The following is a 14253-nucleotide window of genomic DNA, read 5'->3' as shown; positions in this document are numbered from 1 at the left end:
GGGTAAACACTGCTGACAAAACAGGAATGTGATGTGATCCATTTAATCCAAAATTGTGTCAATTTACTGAATCAATGTATTCTTGAGTCCTTCCAGATAACAGATAAGTATGACTCCAGCTCAGAGCTCATCCCACCTGCAGTAAATGCAAACTACAGTACAACACAGTACACGAGAGACCTCTAGGGGATGGAAAAAACAGTGCACCAATTGTTTTATTTTTTTAAGCTGTACTATCCTCTCTACATTTGTTCATGGGCAGAAGTACAGCCTTGTTTTTGTTGTCAAATCTCCATGTGATATACCAGAAAATTTGTCTAGCAGGTCAAGGGAAATGACTGATCTTCGAAACATGAGACTTAAGATTTCCTCAAATGTTGCATGTTATCCTATAAGTAAATTCCTAAAAAAAAAAATATCATGCAACAGAAAAACGGTGCTTTAGCACACATTCCTTTTGAACAAATAAGTCCAGTTTTTATTATTATGGTTGTTAATGCAGCAGTGGCTCTTCCGCCTGAACAATGATAAATAAAACACTGACAAAATTGTTTTTTTTTGTTTAGGTTTCCTCAAGACACCGTGAAAGAAATAACCAAATTATCATTCCACACATTTAGATTTTCCTTGACCAATGTCCATACTCAATAGAATGTTTTTCCACTTTAAAAAAAAGTCATCCAATGAGAACCGTAAGGGTGGCAGTGTTCTCCCCTGTCCATGGCCCTCAGGAGTAACTTGACGTTTTGCTGCCTACATCATCCTCCTGCGTTCCCATACTCTGAAACACACAATGTGATGCTAACCATTAGTAATCATTTCTATACTAATAACTGGAAGACCAGACGTTTCATATAGCTACTTCATATGTCTTAGAATGGGATAAAAAAATATTTAAAAAATAAATAACACCAACCCTCAAACACCTGAATTTCAAATTTACTCCTCTTGAAAAACCTATAGAGGAGCCTAGAAAACAGAACAGTTGCTTTTTACCTTCTGCACAAACTGCGGGTTTACTGTGATTTCTTGATCCATGGACTTTAGTTTCTCATCCAGCTCTATACACTTCAGCATCTGTGAAGGACACAGAACAAGGCATTTACTTCACTAAAACATTACCAAAAGAGATGCCATTGTACCTCAGTCATTTTCATACAAGGATAGATCATCAACACTGCTATTCTCTTACCTCTTGGTCAATTTTGTGAAGCATTGCGGGGTTGTTGTATTTCTCCGGGTTGTCATGGAAACAGACCATGCCATCCTTTTGGTTGATACTGGCATAGATCTCGCCATCTTCAATCTGTAAGGAACAGAAAACGTAACCAATGGAAAAATCTAAATCAGGTAAAGTCCATTTTCTTTCAGACATTCAAAAGTGAGTGTTCTTAAGAGTACTGAGATACAACATGCCTTTCCTCCTGCGGTCGCATTGGCTTACCATGTGCAAGACATACTTCTCCGCCTCCTGGGGCCCTGACAGCTGCACTCGACTTGCCATGTCTTGCAAGGACAGCGTCAAGAAAGTCTGCAAAAATAGAACGGTGGTCATATACAATCTGACCATTGACTTGAAAAACGTTGTTTACACCCTGGTAACAGGGCGAAGATAGGGATGTGGAAGGTTTATTTGAGGTGAAGGACAGACGGTATATTTTGAATATAGCTGAATGCGGACGGAGGGATATTAGGGATGAGAATGGTATGTTAGGGGTAAAGGTGAGGTATTTAAGGTGAGCGGGGACTATTGGTAGACATATTAGGAGGTATGTGTGAGGTGAGGGGGGCATATGAGGTTAAGAAGGTTGAGGTTAAGATGAGCTAAAGGGGGTATATTTAAGTTAAGGGAGGTATATTGAGGTAAAAGACTAAGTCCATTTGGAGGTTGTGGGAGGATATATTTGGGCTGAGTTGATAGTCAAATTTGTTTGGTCGTGTCTACAGCTGAAGTCGGAAGATGACATACACCTTAGCAAACTACATTTACACTCAGTTTTTCACCATTTCTGACATTTAATCCTAGTAAACATTCCCTGTCTTAGGTCAGTTAGGATCACCACTTTATTTTAAGGATGTGAAATGTCAGAATAATAGAAGAGAGAATGATTTATTTCAGCTTTTTCTTTCATCACATCCTCAGTGGGTCAGAATTTACATACTCAATTAGTATTTGGTAGCATTGCATTTAAATTGTTTAACTTGGGTCAAACATTTTGGGTAGCCTTCCACAAGCTTCCCACAATAAGTTGAGTCAGGTTTGTCGGCCTCCTTGCTCGCACATGCTTTTTCAGTTCTGCCCATATAATTTTCTATAGGGTTGAGTTCAGCTCCAGGGTTGAGCTCATGAATCCATCTATTTTGTGAAGTGCACCAGTCCCTCCTGCAGCAAAGCACCCCCACAACATGATGCTGCCACCCCCGTGCATCAAGGTTGGGATGGTGTTCTTCAGCTTGCAAGCCTCCCCTTTTTCCTCCAAACATAACGATTGTCATTATGGCCAAACGGTTCTATTTTTGTTTCATCAATCTACAATCTTTGTCCCCATGTGCAGTTGCAAACCGTAGTCTGGCTTTTTTATGGCAGTGGCCTCTTCTTTGCGGAGCAGCCTTTCAGGTTATGGATCGCCATAGGACTCGTTTTACTGTGGATATAGATACTTTTGTACCCGTTTCCTCCAGTATCTTCACAAGGTCCTTTGCTGTTGCTCCCGGGATTGATGTTCACTTTTCACACCAAAGTACGTTCATCTCTAGGAAACAGAACGCGTCTTCTTCCTGAGCGGTATGGCGGCTGCGTGGTCCCATGGTGTTTATACTTGTGTACTATTGTTTGTACAGATGAACGTGGTACCTTCAGCCGTTAGGAAATTTCTCCCAAGGATGAACCAGACTTGTGGAGGTCTAAAAATATTTTTCTGGGGTCTTGGCTGATTTCTTTAGATTTTCCCATGATGTCAAGCAAAGAGGCACCGAGTTTGAAGGTAGGCCTTGATATAAATCCACAGGTACACCTCCTATTGACTCAAATTATGTCAATTAGCCTATCAGAAGCTTCTAAAGCCATGACATCATTTTCTGCAAATTTCCAAGCTGTTTAAAGTCACAGTCAACTTAGTGTATGTAAACTTCTGACCCACTGGAATTGTGATACAGTGAATTATAAGTGAAATAATCTGTCTGTAAACAATTGTTGGAAAAATCACTTGTATCATACACAAAGTAGATGTCCTAACCGACTTGCCATAATCAGGTTGTTAACAAGAAATTTGTGGAGTGGTTGAAAAACAAGTTTTAATGATGCCAACCTAAGTGTATGTAAACTTCCGACTTCAACTGTATATGAATAGAAAAGGTGTGTACAGCAGAAGTTACAATGCATTCAGAAAGATTTCAGACACCTTGACTGTTTCCACATTTTGATATGTTACAGCCTTATTCTAAAATTTATCACATAATAATAATAAATATATATATATATATATATATATATACACATACATACATACACACACACACACATCTATATATATATATATATATATATACACATACATACATACACACACACACACATCTATATATATATATATTTTGTTTTAAATCAATCAACCCTACACACACATACCACACCAGCCCCTAATGACAAAACAAAAACTGTTAAGAAATTTCTGCAAATGTATTAAAAAAAAAATGCCTTACTTACATAAGTACTCAAACTCTTTGCTATGAGACTCAAACTTGAGGTCAGGTGCACCCTGTTTCCAATGACCATCCTTGAGATGTTTCTACAACTTGATTGGAGTCCACCTGTGGTAAATTCAATTGATTGGACATGATTTGGAAAGGCGTGGTGTGTCCGTCTATATAAGGTCCCACAGTTGACAGTGCATGTCAGAGCAAAAACCAAGCCATGAGGTGGAAGGACTTGTCAATAGAGCTCCCAGACAGGATTGTGTCAAGGTACAGATCTGGGGAAGGGTCCCAAAAAAATGTCTGCAGCATTGAAGGTCCAAGAAAGCAGTGGCCTCCATCATTCTTAAAAGTGGAAGAAGTGTGGAACCACCAAGACTCTTCCTAGAGCTGGCCGCCCATCCTAACTGAGCAATCAGGGGAGAAGGACCTTGGTCAGGGAGGTGACCAAGAACCCGACAGCCCGCTTGGAAAGGACTCTGACCATGAGAAACAAGATTCTCTGGTCTGATGAAACCAGGTTTGAACTCTTTGGCCTGAATGCCAAGCGTCATGTCTGGAAGAAACCTGGCACCATCCCTACGGTGAAGAATGGTGGTGGCAGCATCATGCTGTGGAGATGTCTTTCAGTGGCAGGGACAGGAAAGACTAGTCAGGATCAAGGGAAAGATGAACGGAGAAAAGTACAGAGATCCTTGATGAAAATCTGCTCAAGAGCACTCAGGACCTCAAACTGGGACAACGACCCTACGCACATTCGGGACAAGTCTCTCTCTGAATGTCCTTGCGTGGCCCATCCAGAGCCCGGACATGAACCCAATCGAACATCTCTGGAGAGACCTTAAAATAGCTGTGCAGCTCCACTCCCCATCCAACCTCGCAGAGCTTGAGAAGCTCTGCAGAGAGGAATGGGAGAAACTCCAAATACAGCTGGGCCAAGCTTGTAGCGTCATACCTAAGAAGACTCGAGGCTGTAATTGCTGCCAAAGGTGCTTCAACAAAGTACTGTGTCAAGGGTCTGAATACTTACGTAAATGTGATATTTACGTTCTTTTGTCATTATGGGTTATTGTATGTAAAATCCATTTTAGAATAATGCTGTAACGTAACAAAATGTGAAAGTCAGGGGGTCTGAATCCTTTCCGAATGCACTGTATATAGGATGAGCCTCGACTAGAATACAGTATATATGCATGTATGAAGTGGGTAAAACAATATGTAAACATTATTAAAGTGACTAGTGTTCAATGACTTTGTACATAGGGCAGCAGTGTCTAAGGTGCAAGGTTGAGTGTCGGGTGGTAGCCGGCTAGTAACAGTGACTAAAGTTCAGGGCAGGGTACTGGGCGTAGGCCGGCTAGTTGGGGAAGCTGTTTTTCCAGGCTCTCGGTCATAGCTTTGATGCACCTGTACTGTCTCCAGCTTCTTTATGGTAGTGGGGTGAACAGGCTGTGGCTTGGGTGGGGTGAGGGAAGGATATCTTGGCTACGGGTGACATGTGGTAAGGGAAGGAAGTATACCTTTGTTAGCCTCTGTATATTCTTCTTGTAGAGGGATGACAGGCACTGCTTGACAAGGCCTGTATTGTTGTCGCGTGTGAAGGTCTCGCTGTGTTTGTTCACCTGGGTGCGCAGTTCTGCTGGGTTGTTGGTGGCGTACACCTGAGCAAGCTCATGGTAGGCATTGCTGAGAGGCTGCAGAAACAAAGCAGTAAAATATGTAATACTATGTCATATGTATAGTATATAGTACAAGAAGCACAACACTAGAATCGCTAAAGCAGTGATTTGGACTGTTCATAAAATGTAAATAAATTATTACTCTGCCATTTTTAAAGTCATGCCCCCCCCCCCTCCGACCACAACTCTATATAACACATGGTTGTTAGAATATTAATATTAATATTAGACAGACTGGTGTCACAGCCAGTTTAAGGAGGGCATGTCATTTTTTTAATCATTTTCCCGTTGCCCCTCCTCCCAACAGTAGGTCCTGCTCCGCTCCTTCTCCTGATAGTTGAAGGTGCAGTGCTCAATTGATGATCACCCCGCAGATTGCCTCAAAACTGAACCTAAACCAAAACTAATTTCACACGTCAACAGATTAAATGAATGAAGTAAATTGTGATGGGGGCAAATGGGTGAGTTGATGAGCAAGGGGAAGCGAAAGATGCATAACTATGTAGTCACTAATTGTGAATGAAGAACAGACCATTCTATTGAATACATCTATTCTAACTGTAATCCAAAATATGCTATATACCAGGGTTTCAGTTAGCCGGTCACTGCCGGCTTTTGGACGATATTCTTTGTTGAAAAGCAGATAAATCAAATTGGCACTGGCCAATTATCCCAGAGAAGAAGAAAAAATCCCATTGCGAAATAACGCTTTTTAACCTATTCATTGAGGGAAATAACAGTCGATGGAAATACATTTGACTGGTCCTGCTTATCGGTCTATAGGTGACACTGCATCATTTTGTGCAATTAAATTGGCGCGTGTACAGTATATTCGTTATGTATCTTATGGATCACACACCTAGGCCTACAGTATACAGAGCCTTCTGTCAGACAGCGTGAGCTGCTGCTTCAGCATCTCAAACAGCATGCATAGGCAACAGAACAGGCTTCATCAGCACGTCACACACCACTTTGCAATGAGCTGGAGGCAGTATGCATTTTGAAAACATATACTTAATTGTTTGAAACCTGAACGTTTTACTACATATTATGAGGCACGTCTTACCTTGCTTCAAAGTAGCCCAGTCAAAATCAGATCATATCCCTGGAGGCAATTATTTGATATCAACTTTCTTTCATTGTCCAGTAACCAAAGGCACAATCCTAGTCAAATTAGCAACCCATGCTAGATCTCCCCTCTCTAAATGATTTATTTAAAGATATATTCATCTCTGTCACATGAAAGTGCTCGCACATGCGGTGCGCTATGACACCAATGTTTTCCAGTTAAGTGCATTATGGAACAAACATTTGTGAAGAAATAATAGTTTATCAACAGTTTAAGCTAAACGTTCTGATCCGACTTGTTAATATTGCCTAGGTCTACTGGTTGTACACATTTTGGATCTCTAGTCCAACAACTGTCCCTAAGTCTGTTTGGAATAGGCCATTTCTTTCTCAAAAAGCTGACCAATAGAAGAGGTCAACTTTTCTACTATGGGGGAATCGTAGATTGACATAGGCTAGTGATTTTTCTGTTTGTTACTTGTCTTGTTGGCTGAGGAAAAGTCAGTTATTCTAACATCTTCATAGTGAGCATCAGAATTCGGTGAGGACACACGCCATTGCATCCTTGACTTGCATGTTCTGTTAACACAAATTACTATATTCTAACTCTGATTTCTGTCATTCTGAGCACCAGTTGCGCACCCAATGCATATGGGACCAGTAAATTTCTCAAGATGTCAGATAAATTAAAATGCTGCCAGTTTCTTAACGGAAACCCTGGTATGTACCCTATATCAGTCCACCCAATCCAATTAGTCTACTCTGGTCTACTTGGAGTACACAGTGATAGTGTGTAATTTACAGTGGCAAAAAGACGAAGACTAATGGATGCACATTTGCTACAAGATCTGAAAGAAAACGACTCAGAAGGCAGGGGAAGAAATTAATCATGACGTCTCTGATGATTATTCTTCTGATTCTGAGCCACAGCCTGAACCTTCACCTCCGAGGCCTAATGGTTAAAAAAAGCCAGAATAGTGAGCAGGTGGCTGTGCCACTACCAAATGAAAACGGTGAGACAGGACAAAACAAAGCCGGTAACAATGCTGCAGCGGATTATCAGCACAAAAATATCAGAGAGCAGATCCAACATTGCAAGCCAAAAAAACACCTGCAACGCACTCACCAGCTTTCGTTTGTGACATGAACACCCTCCAACTGATGCCATTGCATGAAGCAGCACAACATGTAAGCACAAGCTGACAATAACTGACGATTTGTGTTTACTGCTGTCATATCAACACTTATATTCATTATAATGGGGCGGCATTGTAGCCTAGTGGTTAGAGCGTTGGACTAATAATCGAAAGGTTGCAAGATCGAGTCCCCGAGCTGATAAGGGAAAAATCTGTTGTTCTGACCCTGAGCAAGGCAGTTTACCCACTGTTCCTAGGCTGTCATTGAAAATAAGAATTTCTTCAACTGACTTGCCTAGCTAAATACATGTAAATAAATAAATAATGCATTATTGCTTTTGTGCTGATTTTCATTACTCATCCGGCACACTTATGATGTTTAGGCTACTGATGTTTTTATCATTTGGCCACACGTCTTGGTGGTTGGTGTTACCGCAATCCAACACGTATGCTTTCTGTTTCATACTTAAAAAGGTACTCCACACTTGAATGTTGGTGCTTTTTCTTTTTAAATATAGTGTACAGTAACAAACTAATGAAAATGCTATTGTTATTTGAACATTTTGCTTTCTTATTCTAATGTTCCTAAGACCTTCATAAATACAACCAAATCATATTTTGCAATAGCATATATATGATGTATTAATTACACCGTTAGACTGGTGCAGTCAGAATGACTGGGGGTCCCTCAGGCCCCAGCGGGTCTAGTGTTCAAGATGTAATGGCACATCTAAGGATGTAAAATATGGCCCTGTTTGCATATTCACTCTCACCTTTATGAACCTCCCAACTATCTGTGATGTGTATTTGGGGAGCTGCTGCACTTTGCCGTGTAGAATCAAGGAGACCAGGATGTACTTCTTATAGGCCTCCAACATGATGTGACTGACTGCCATAGCTGGAGTGGTTATTGCCTGGGGGGGGGCATAAGAATATCACACAATGGAATTAGAGACGTAACCAACTACAGCCAAGTCAATGCCCTCACAGATTCAACGTCAACACGAGGTGTAGTGTACTGGACTACTGCATGCATACACAGTATCAAAATAGTAACTTAAAAAAGGTCATTTCAAATGGTATTAAGATGAACAAATGTGTTACTAGTAGTCTGCTAAATCAATTCACTTTCGATAACAGGAACACACATCCAAAACATCTTTAGCACACACATTTTAGATTCTCAAATAAGCCAGTACCTGTTCATAAAAATACAGTGCTCTTTCAAAGTTCTTCAGACCTGTGTAGATCATGCCTCCGTAATAGTAGTAACATAGAAAGTGCTTTGCGTCGTAGGCGCCATTCTCCTTACAGATGTCCATCATGTCAAGCTCAAGAAATGGGAGGACAGGCTTGAAGCACTTTGCTAACAAGCACAGCTGTGGATGTACACACAAAATAATGGAGAGCTCATTCATGCTTAGTCAAGCATCAATACATTTCAATAATCATGTAAAGTCCAAAGAGCCAGTTGACATGAAGCGGTTACACACCTGACACAGGTCCGCATGAACTGAGGTAAGTTGGTTTGTGTTCATCTGCATTTTGTCTATTGCCTGTTTTAGAATGCCGACGCCTCTCAATGGCTGTGAAGGAAAGAGATGCATTAAACCAAATGTAACAGAGACAACAATATGCCAGGAACTCACTCCACAGCTAGCTTGAAATGTCGCCATCGAGGTTCCGTTTTGGTGGCATAACTGGATAGTACGTTGCCAAGCAGGGCGATCACGTGTGCTAGCAAGGCAGAGGTCCACAGGTTTGAGCCTTGGTACGATCAGTTTACCCTGAGTTGTCTGGCACACGTCTGTTTCACATACCCTCCACTGCTGTGATTACAAATTAAATATCCAAGCATGGAATTCACAGTGCCAATTCTATCCTTCTTTGAAAACTGCTGCATTAAACTTATATAAAATAGAATGAACCAATATGCTTTCTCATTAGTTGGCTTTGTTTTTTTAAAATCATGTAGAGTGGTAATGACATAAGCTGGGTCTTATCTTGTAAAAACACAAGTCCTTTTTTCAAACAGACTAAGTTAATCGACAAGTAAGTTCATGCATTAGCTCTTCTGATTGAAATGTGTTGCTCCCATTTTGGCCAGACTTACCTGTTTCCGTTCTACAAGGGCGTTTGTCAACTGATGGCAGAGGCCGGCAACTGTGGAGAGAAAAATCAAATAGTGGGTTTTGCATTTCCCAAACTTGGGGTCACCGGATATGAAAGTGGGATCGCGAGAAACTCTGGGGGGGAAAAAAAATACTGAATAATTGTGCTTGGTTCATAGAATCACGGTTACATCTAATCTCTGGTAGCCGCTAGATGCGGTTGTAATTAACAGAGCCATTTCTGTTTGCTTCCTACAAAATGTGTCTCTATCCCTTTGAACAGTTTATGCTACAAAATATACAACCACATCACTGAAAGATAACACTCTCAGGAACCCGTACCCATCTTGTTTCCCTCCACAATGACCACAAGCCGAGCAGGATTCATTAGAACACTGAATCATTAGGCACGAAATCAGACAGGGAAAAGAACACCAACAATGATGTTCTTTTCTACACAGATCATCATACAAAACAAGAAAACATGTCACCCCCACGAATGATGCAGCACACCCCCTTGGGCCAATTGGGATATCACACATTTCAGTTAATTACTACAGCTCCCGCCTTGGGCCAATCAGTATCATTTTGTAAATGCCGGATCTCTACAAGACGCATCATTCACCCAAGTTACATCAAAAATCGGGCCAGTGCTGTCTGACTCGCGTGTGACTAACGTACAGGGACAGATCCACAGTCCCCTCCCTGATTCCATGGCACTTATTTCCTGATGATCTTCTGAACATCCCAATACCTTTGATGCATTTCAGTCACTTCAAACTATGCTTCCTCAGATTGAAATACTGTCCAGAAAAATACTGTCAGACTGATGTAATAGACTGTCATAAACCAATTTAAAAAAGTAAACACTGGCCGTTGATTACCTCTTTTTTTCCCCCCACATGGTGGGGTTGCAAGAAATGTTGACGTCAAATGGGGTTGCAGGGCAAAAGAAATGTGCAAACCCCTGGTTTAACAGGTTCAAGCGAAATACATTTTGCCCTGATCATTTGACCTTGAAAAACATTATCCACGTTGCTTAGAAAACACTTCGATCACTACAAGACGTTAACACTGTATGGAGTAAACACATCAATACATGGCTCCTTGAAACCAAAAATAAGTTACGATTAGACTTACAAGTGTCTGTTGCATATCTGATGTGCTCCCCATTGCAGGTACTGATAAAGAGCTGGACTTGGGAAAAGAGCGTCTCAAAGTCACTGATGTTTGGCATGGAGAACTTCACAAACCTTTATGAAGGGAAAGTGAAAACTGGCCGTGAGTACACAAGAAAAAAAATGTTGTCACCGTATTAAAACAAAGAATGTAGACTGTAAAAGACAACCAGTTTCAACAGGCACAATTTTATTTTAACACCTTGATCTGTGTGATATTTGTATTATTTCACCAGGTAGGCTAGTTGAGAACAAGTTCTCATTTGCAACTGCGAGCTGGCCAAGATAAAGCATAGCAATTCGACACATACAACAACACAGAAATGAAATAAACAAAACATACAGTCAATAATACAGTAGAACAAAAGAAAACAAAAAGTATATATATACAGTATATATACAGTGAGTGCAAATGAGGTAAGATGAGCCTCAAATGCACACAGGTACAGTAAGCAGAAACTGACTCAGTCATATCCTAGATCAGTGATTGACTTATAAAATCATTGATCAAGGATTAGATAACTGCAGAAGAGAGCAGGCTACTCACAGCACAGCCAGCACGCCCAAGGAGTGCTCCTGGATGTCCAAGGCCCCCAGTACAGTGTCCAGGTGGGACAGGTTCTTGGCCAACAGCTCCCCGCTCTTGTTGATCAGTTCACACAGCTGTGTCATCTGACCTGATAAGCAACAGTAAAGACAATAGGTAAACAACGATGCAGCACTTGATAGTTGAGCCATTAGAGCTGGTTGAAGAGTACAGGTCCAAATTAAAAATGGGAGTTCATGTGTGAATATAGGATGAAGAGTCTATATCATAAATAGTTTAATTGACACAAGTGTTTCTCCCATTTTTAGATGGAGCCCTCCCAAACTCTACTGTCCAACAGCAGACCCACGTTACACTCATCTTACCCAGAGATGAAAGCCCATGATAGTCAGAAATAAATATTTAATTATGTTGCTCGCTTATTTCTAACAATATAATACAGACTATAATAGCAAACCTCTATAAACCTCTGTACCAACAAAATAGCCAGAATGTCAACTGAATACACCCGCATATGTAAATAATAACGTTAATCATTTAGTAATATATATTTGTTTTAAAGAATATAATATTGTGTGCCAATAAGAATATTGAGCACGTTTTTAGAATGGAACGCGGTCTAGGCGCATAGCTCACATTCTTTGCGGCTACTAAACTTCCCCCGTGGATGAAATCATCGTGGACTTGAGGTACTTGGCAACTGTAAAATATATCGGCCGGTCAAGTGTCCTGTCAAGGCCTGCACTGGGTACATTACCAATGGAACTATTGCATATTGCGTTACAGATGGGACTGTCGCCCAATAACATTTGACAATGGCGCTCTTCATCGAATCGCTCGTGCTTAGGGCGGAACTACCGGAAGGCATACTCCAGAAATTATTTTCTCTAACAAAAACAAAAAGTAAGATTTTAAAACACGTATTCGTTTGCAGTGTTGTTTGAGGTACACATTAGTGTCCCGGGGTAAAAACGCATCTTTGTGAACTACTTTTTTGAGGCCTCGTTCACAAAAACAATAAATTTAGCGCTGTGTTTACATGATAAAGCAAAACGGATCTATCCAGTTTGGCTACATAGCCTAGCTAGTTAAACATGATAACAGCACAGTAACCCATTGGTTAGCATTAGCTAATAGTTCCAGCTCGTCTGAGAACTAAAACCTGTTTAGTGTCCATACCTTGAGCAGAGAGCTGCCGCACATTGTTCACGAACTGCTCCAAGGCTGAAGCCATTATTTCATCTGTCCAAAGTGGTAGCAATTCAAACTGTTTTTCATTCAAATGTCAGAAACAACTCCGTCCGTGCTGGCTGAGACAGGGGGCAACACAGCCGCCACTGAGAGAGAGAAGTGTCGTGAGATCTTCGTAAGAACAGACGGGATCTAACGAGATTTACGGTTGCAACTTTAGGCTCTTAAATTGACAGGCACAGATTTGCTGAACGCAAAATATAAATTTATCCAGAAACCTAGTTATTGCTGTTTGTTACCGTTTATTTTGCCTCCTTTGCTCGAAACTTACACCCCCTGAAAACATCTGCTGATTGTCTTTATGTTTTTTCATGAATTGTATTCATTGGGAATTTGTCTCCCTGTGCTACCACTTTAAGGATCACACACTAGTAAACACAGGAAGTACAGTGCAGATGCTACCGGGTTGCAGGCAAAGACATTGTATAATTGGAGATTTCCCACTCGAATGCAGCCGTGGAGGCCACAGGGCAGGACTCTTTTTTGTTGTTGTTTCCCTAATCGGACTGATTCAAATCAGGACTGGGACACCAGTAACACAAGGTTAATTGAATAGCCCTGCACCTGTATTTTTGACTGTATGTGTGTATGGAGTCAAGTTTACTTGTCATATTCACAGGATACACATGGTACAGTACAACAATTAAAATAATACATGAATTATCATGTCTACCACGTTAGCCTTGTTTCAGATGTGATTTGGCAAAACTAGATTGGAGGCCCCTACACTCAACGTCTCCCTGCAGCTTAGCAACGAGCCAGAGACCTCCCCTGCTCCCTACCACAGACAATTATCAAACCACACAATAGGCCAGCACACTCCACTCTGTTAACTGTAGCTGCTTCTCAGAATCTCTTCATTGTTCTGGGGCCTCCTCATTGGATATGTCTTCCCATTGACCACACCTGTGTAGTCTTGCTAGCCAGATTCATGGCACTCATGGCTGTGTGGGAACTGGAAAGATTCCAGCACCTGTGTTCTCCAGAGCTGAAATTTGGCCTGTCCCTGAGGGCCCCCATCCCAACGACATTCATCACTGTTGCAGTTGTTAATATGTATATTATTACTCTTATTTCACTTTGTCCCCACACCCACACAATGGTCTTGCTGCTCATTCTCCCACCCCCTCAACAGGCTTTACTCTAATGGACATGTATTTATTAATCACTGCTACAGATTGTATGGTGTATATAGTGCTATTTCTATTGTTGTTTTTATTACAATTTTCATTATTTTATTCCACTTAGTATTGCATGTTGGAGCTCAGCACCTAAGATTTCCACTGTACCCTGCAATCACACCTGCAAACCCTGTACACGTGACTATTAAACACTCTGAATCTGACTGATTCCTCCCTTCCCTGTTATTTTGCTCCCTCTGCTGCATGCATGTTCAGCTTCTTTTGATGTAAAAGTTCAATGTTGTAGATGTTTTCCAGTTAACACTCCATGATAGAAGAATGCATTTTTAAACTCCACTGAGAAATTGAGGACACGTGCGTAATCTTGTTTCACGACATTGTCTTTGACTGCAGGATTTTGCACAGTAGGCGACACATCTAAGAGTATTTGTACCCAATTTCACAGCTG

At 41.0% G+C, this 14253-nt stretch overlaps 1 protein-coding gene across 1 annotated transcript; it reads right to left on the bottom strand.

Annotated features, from left to right (window-relative positions):
- Nucleotides 1-27: 27 nt before the first annotated feature.
- Nucleotides 28-14245, bottom strand: cops3 (COP9 signalosome subunit 3). Its single transcript, XM_035751118.2, has 12 exons — nucleotides 12592-14245; nucleotides 11413-11542; nucleotides 10828-10940; nucleotides 9690-9739; nucleotides 9070-9162; nucleotides 8776-8955; nucleotides 8350-8490; nucleotides 5214-5387; nucleotides 1445-1531; nucleotides 1193-1306; nucleotides 997-1077; nucleotides 28-781 (listed from the first exon to the last, which is right to left on the bottom strand). Exons 1-12 carry the CDS (start codon nucleotides 12644-12646, stop codon nucleotides 728-730), a joined length of 1272 nt encoding a protein of 423 aa, XP_035607011.1. The 5' UTR covers nucleotides 12647-14245; the 3' UTR covers nucleotides 28-727.
- Nucleotides 14246-14253: the final 8 nt, after the last annotated feature.

Source organism: Oncorhynchus keta, chromosome 3 (assembly GCF_023373465.1).
Source record: "Oncorhynchus keta strain PuntledgeMale-10-30-2019 chromosome 3, Oket_V2, whole genome shotgun sequence".
NCBI lineage: Eukaryota > Metazoa > Chordata > Actinopteri > Salmoniformes > Salmonidae > Oncorhynchus > Oncorhynchus keta.
Note: the sequence above shows the minus strand (reverse complement) of the source record. Positions and strands in the feature narration are given on the sequence as shown.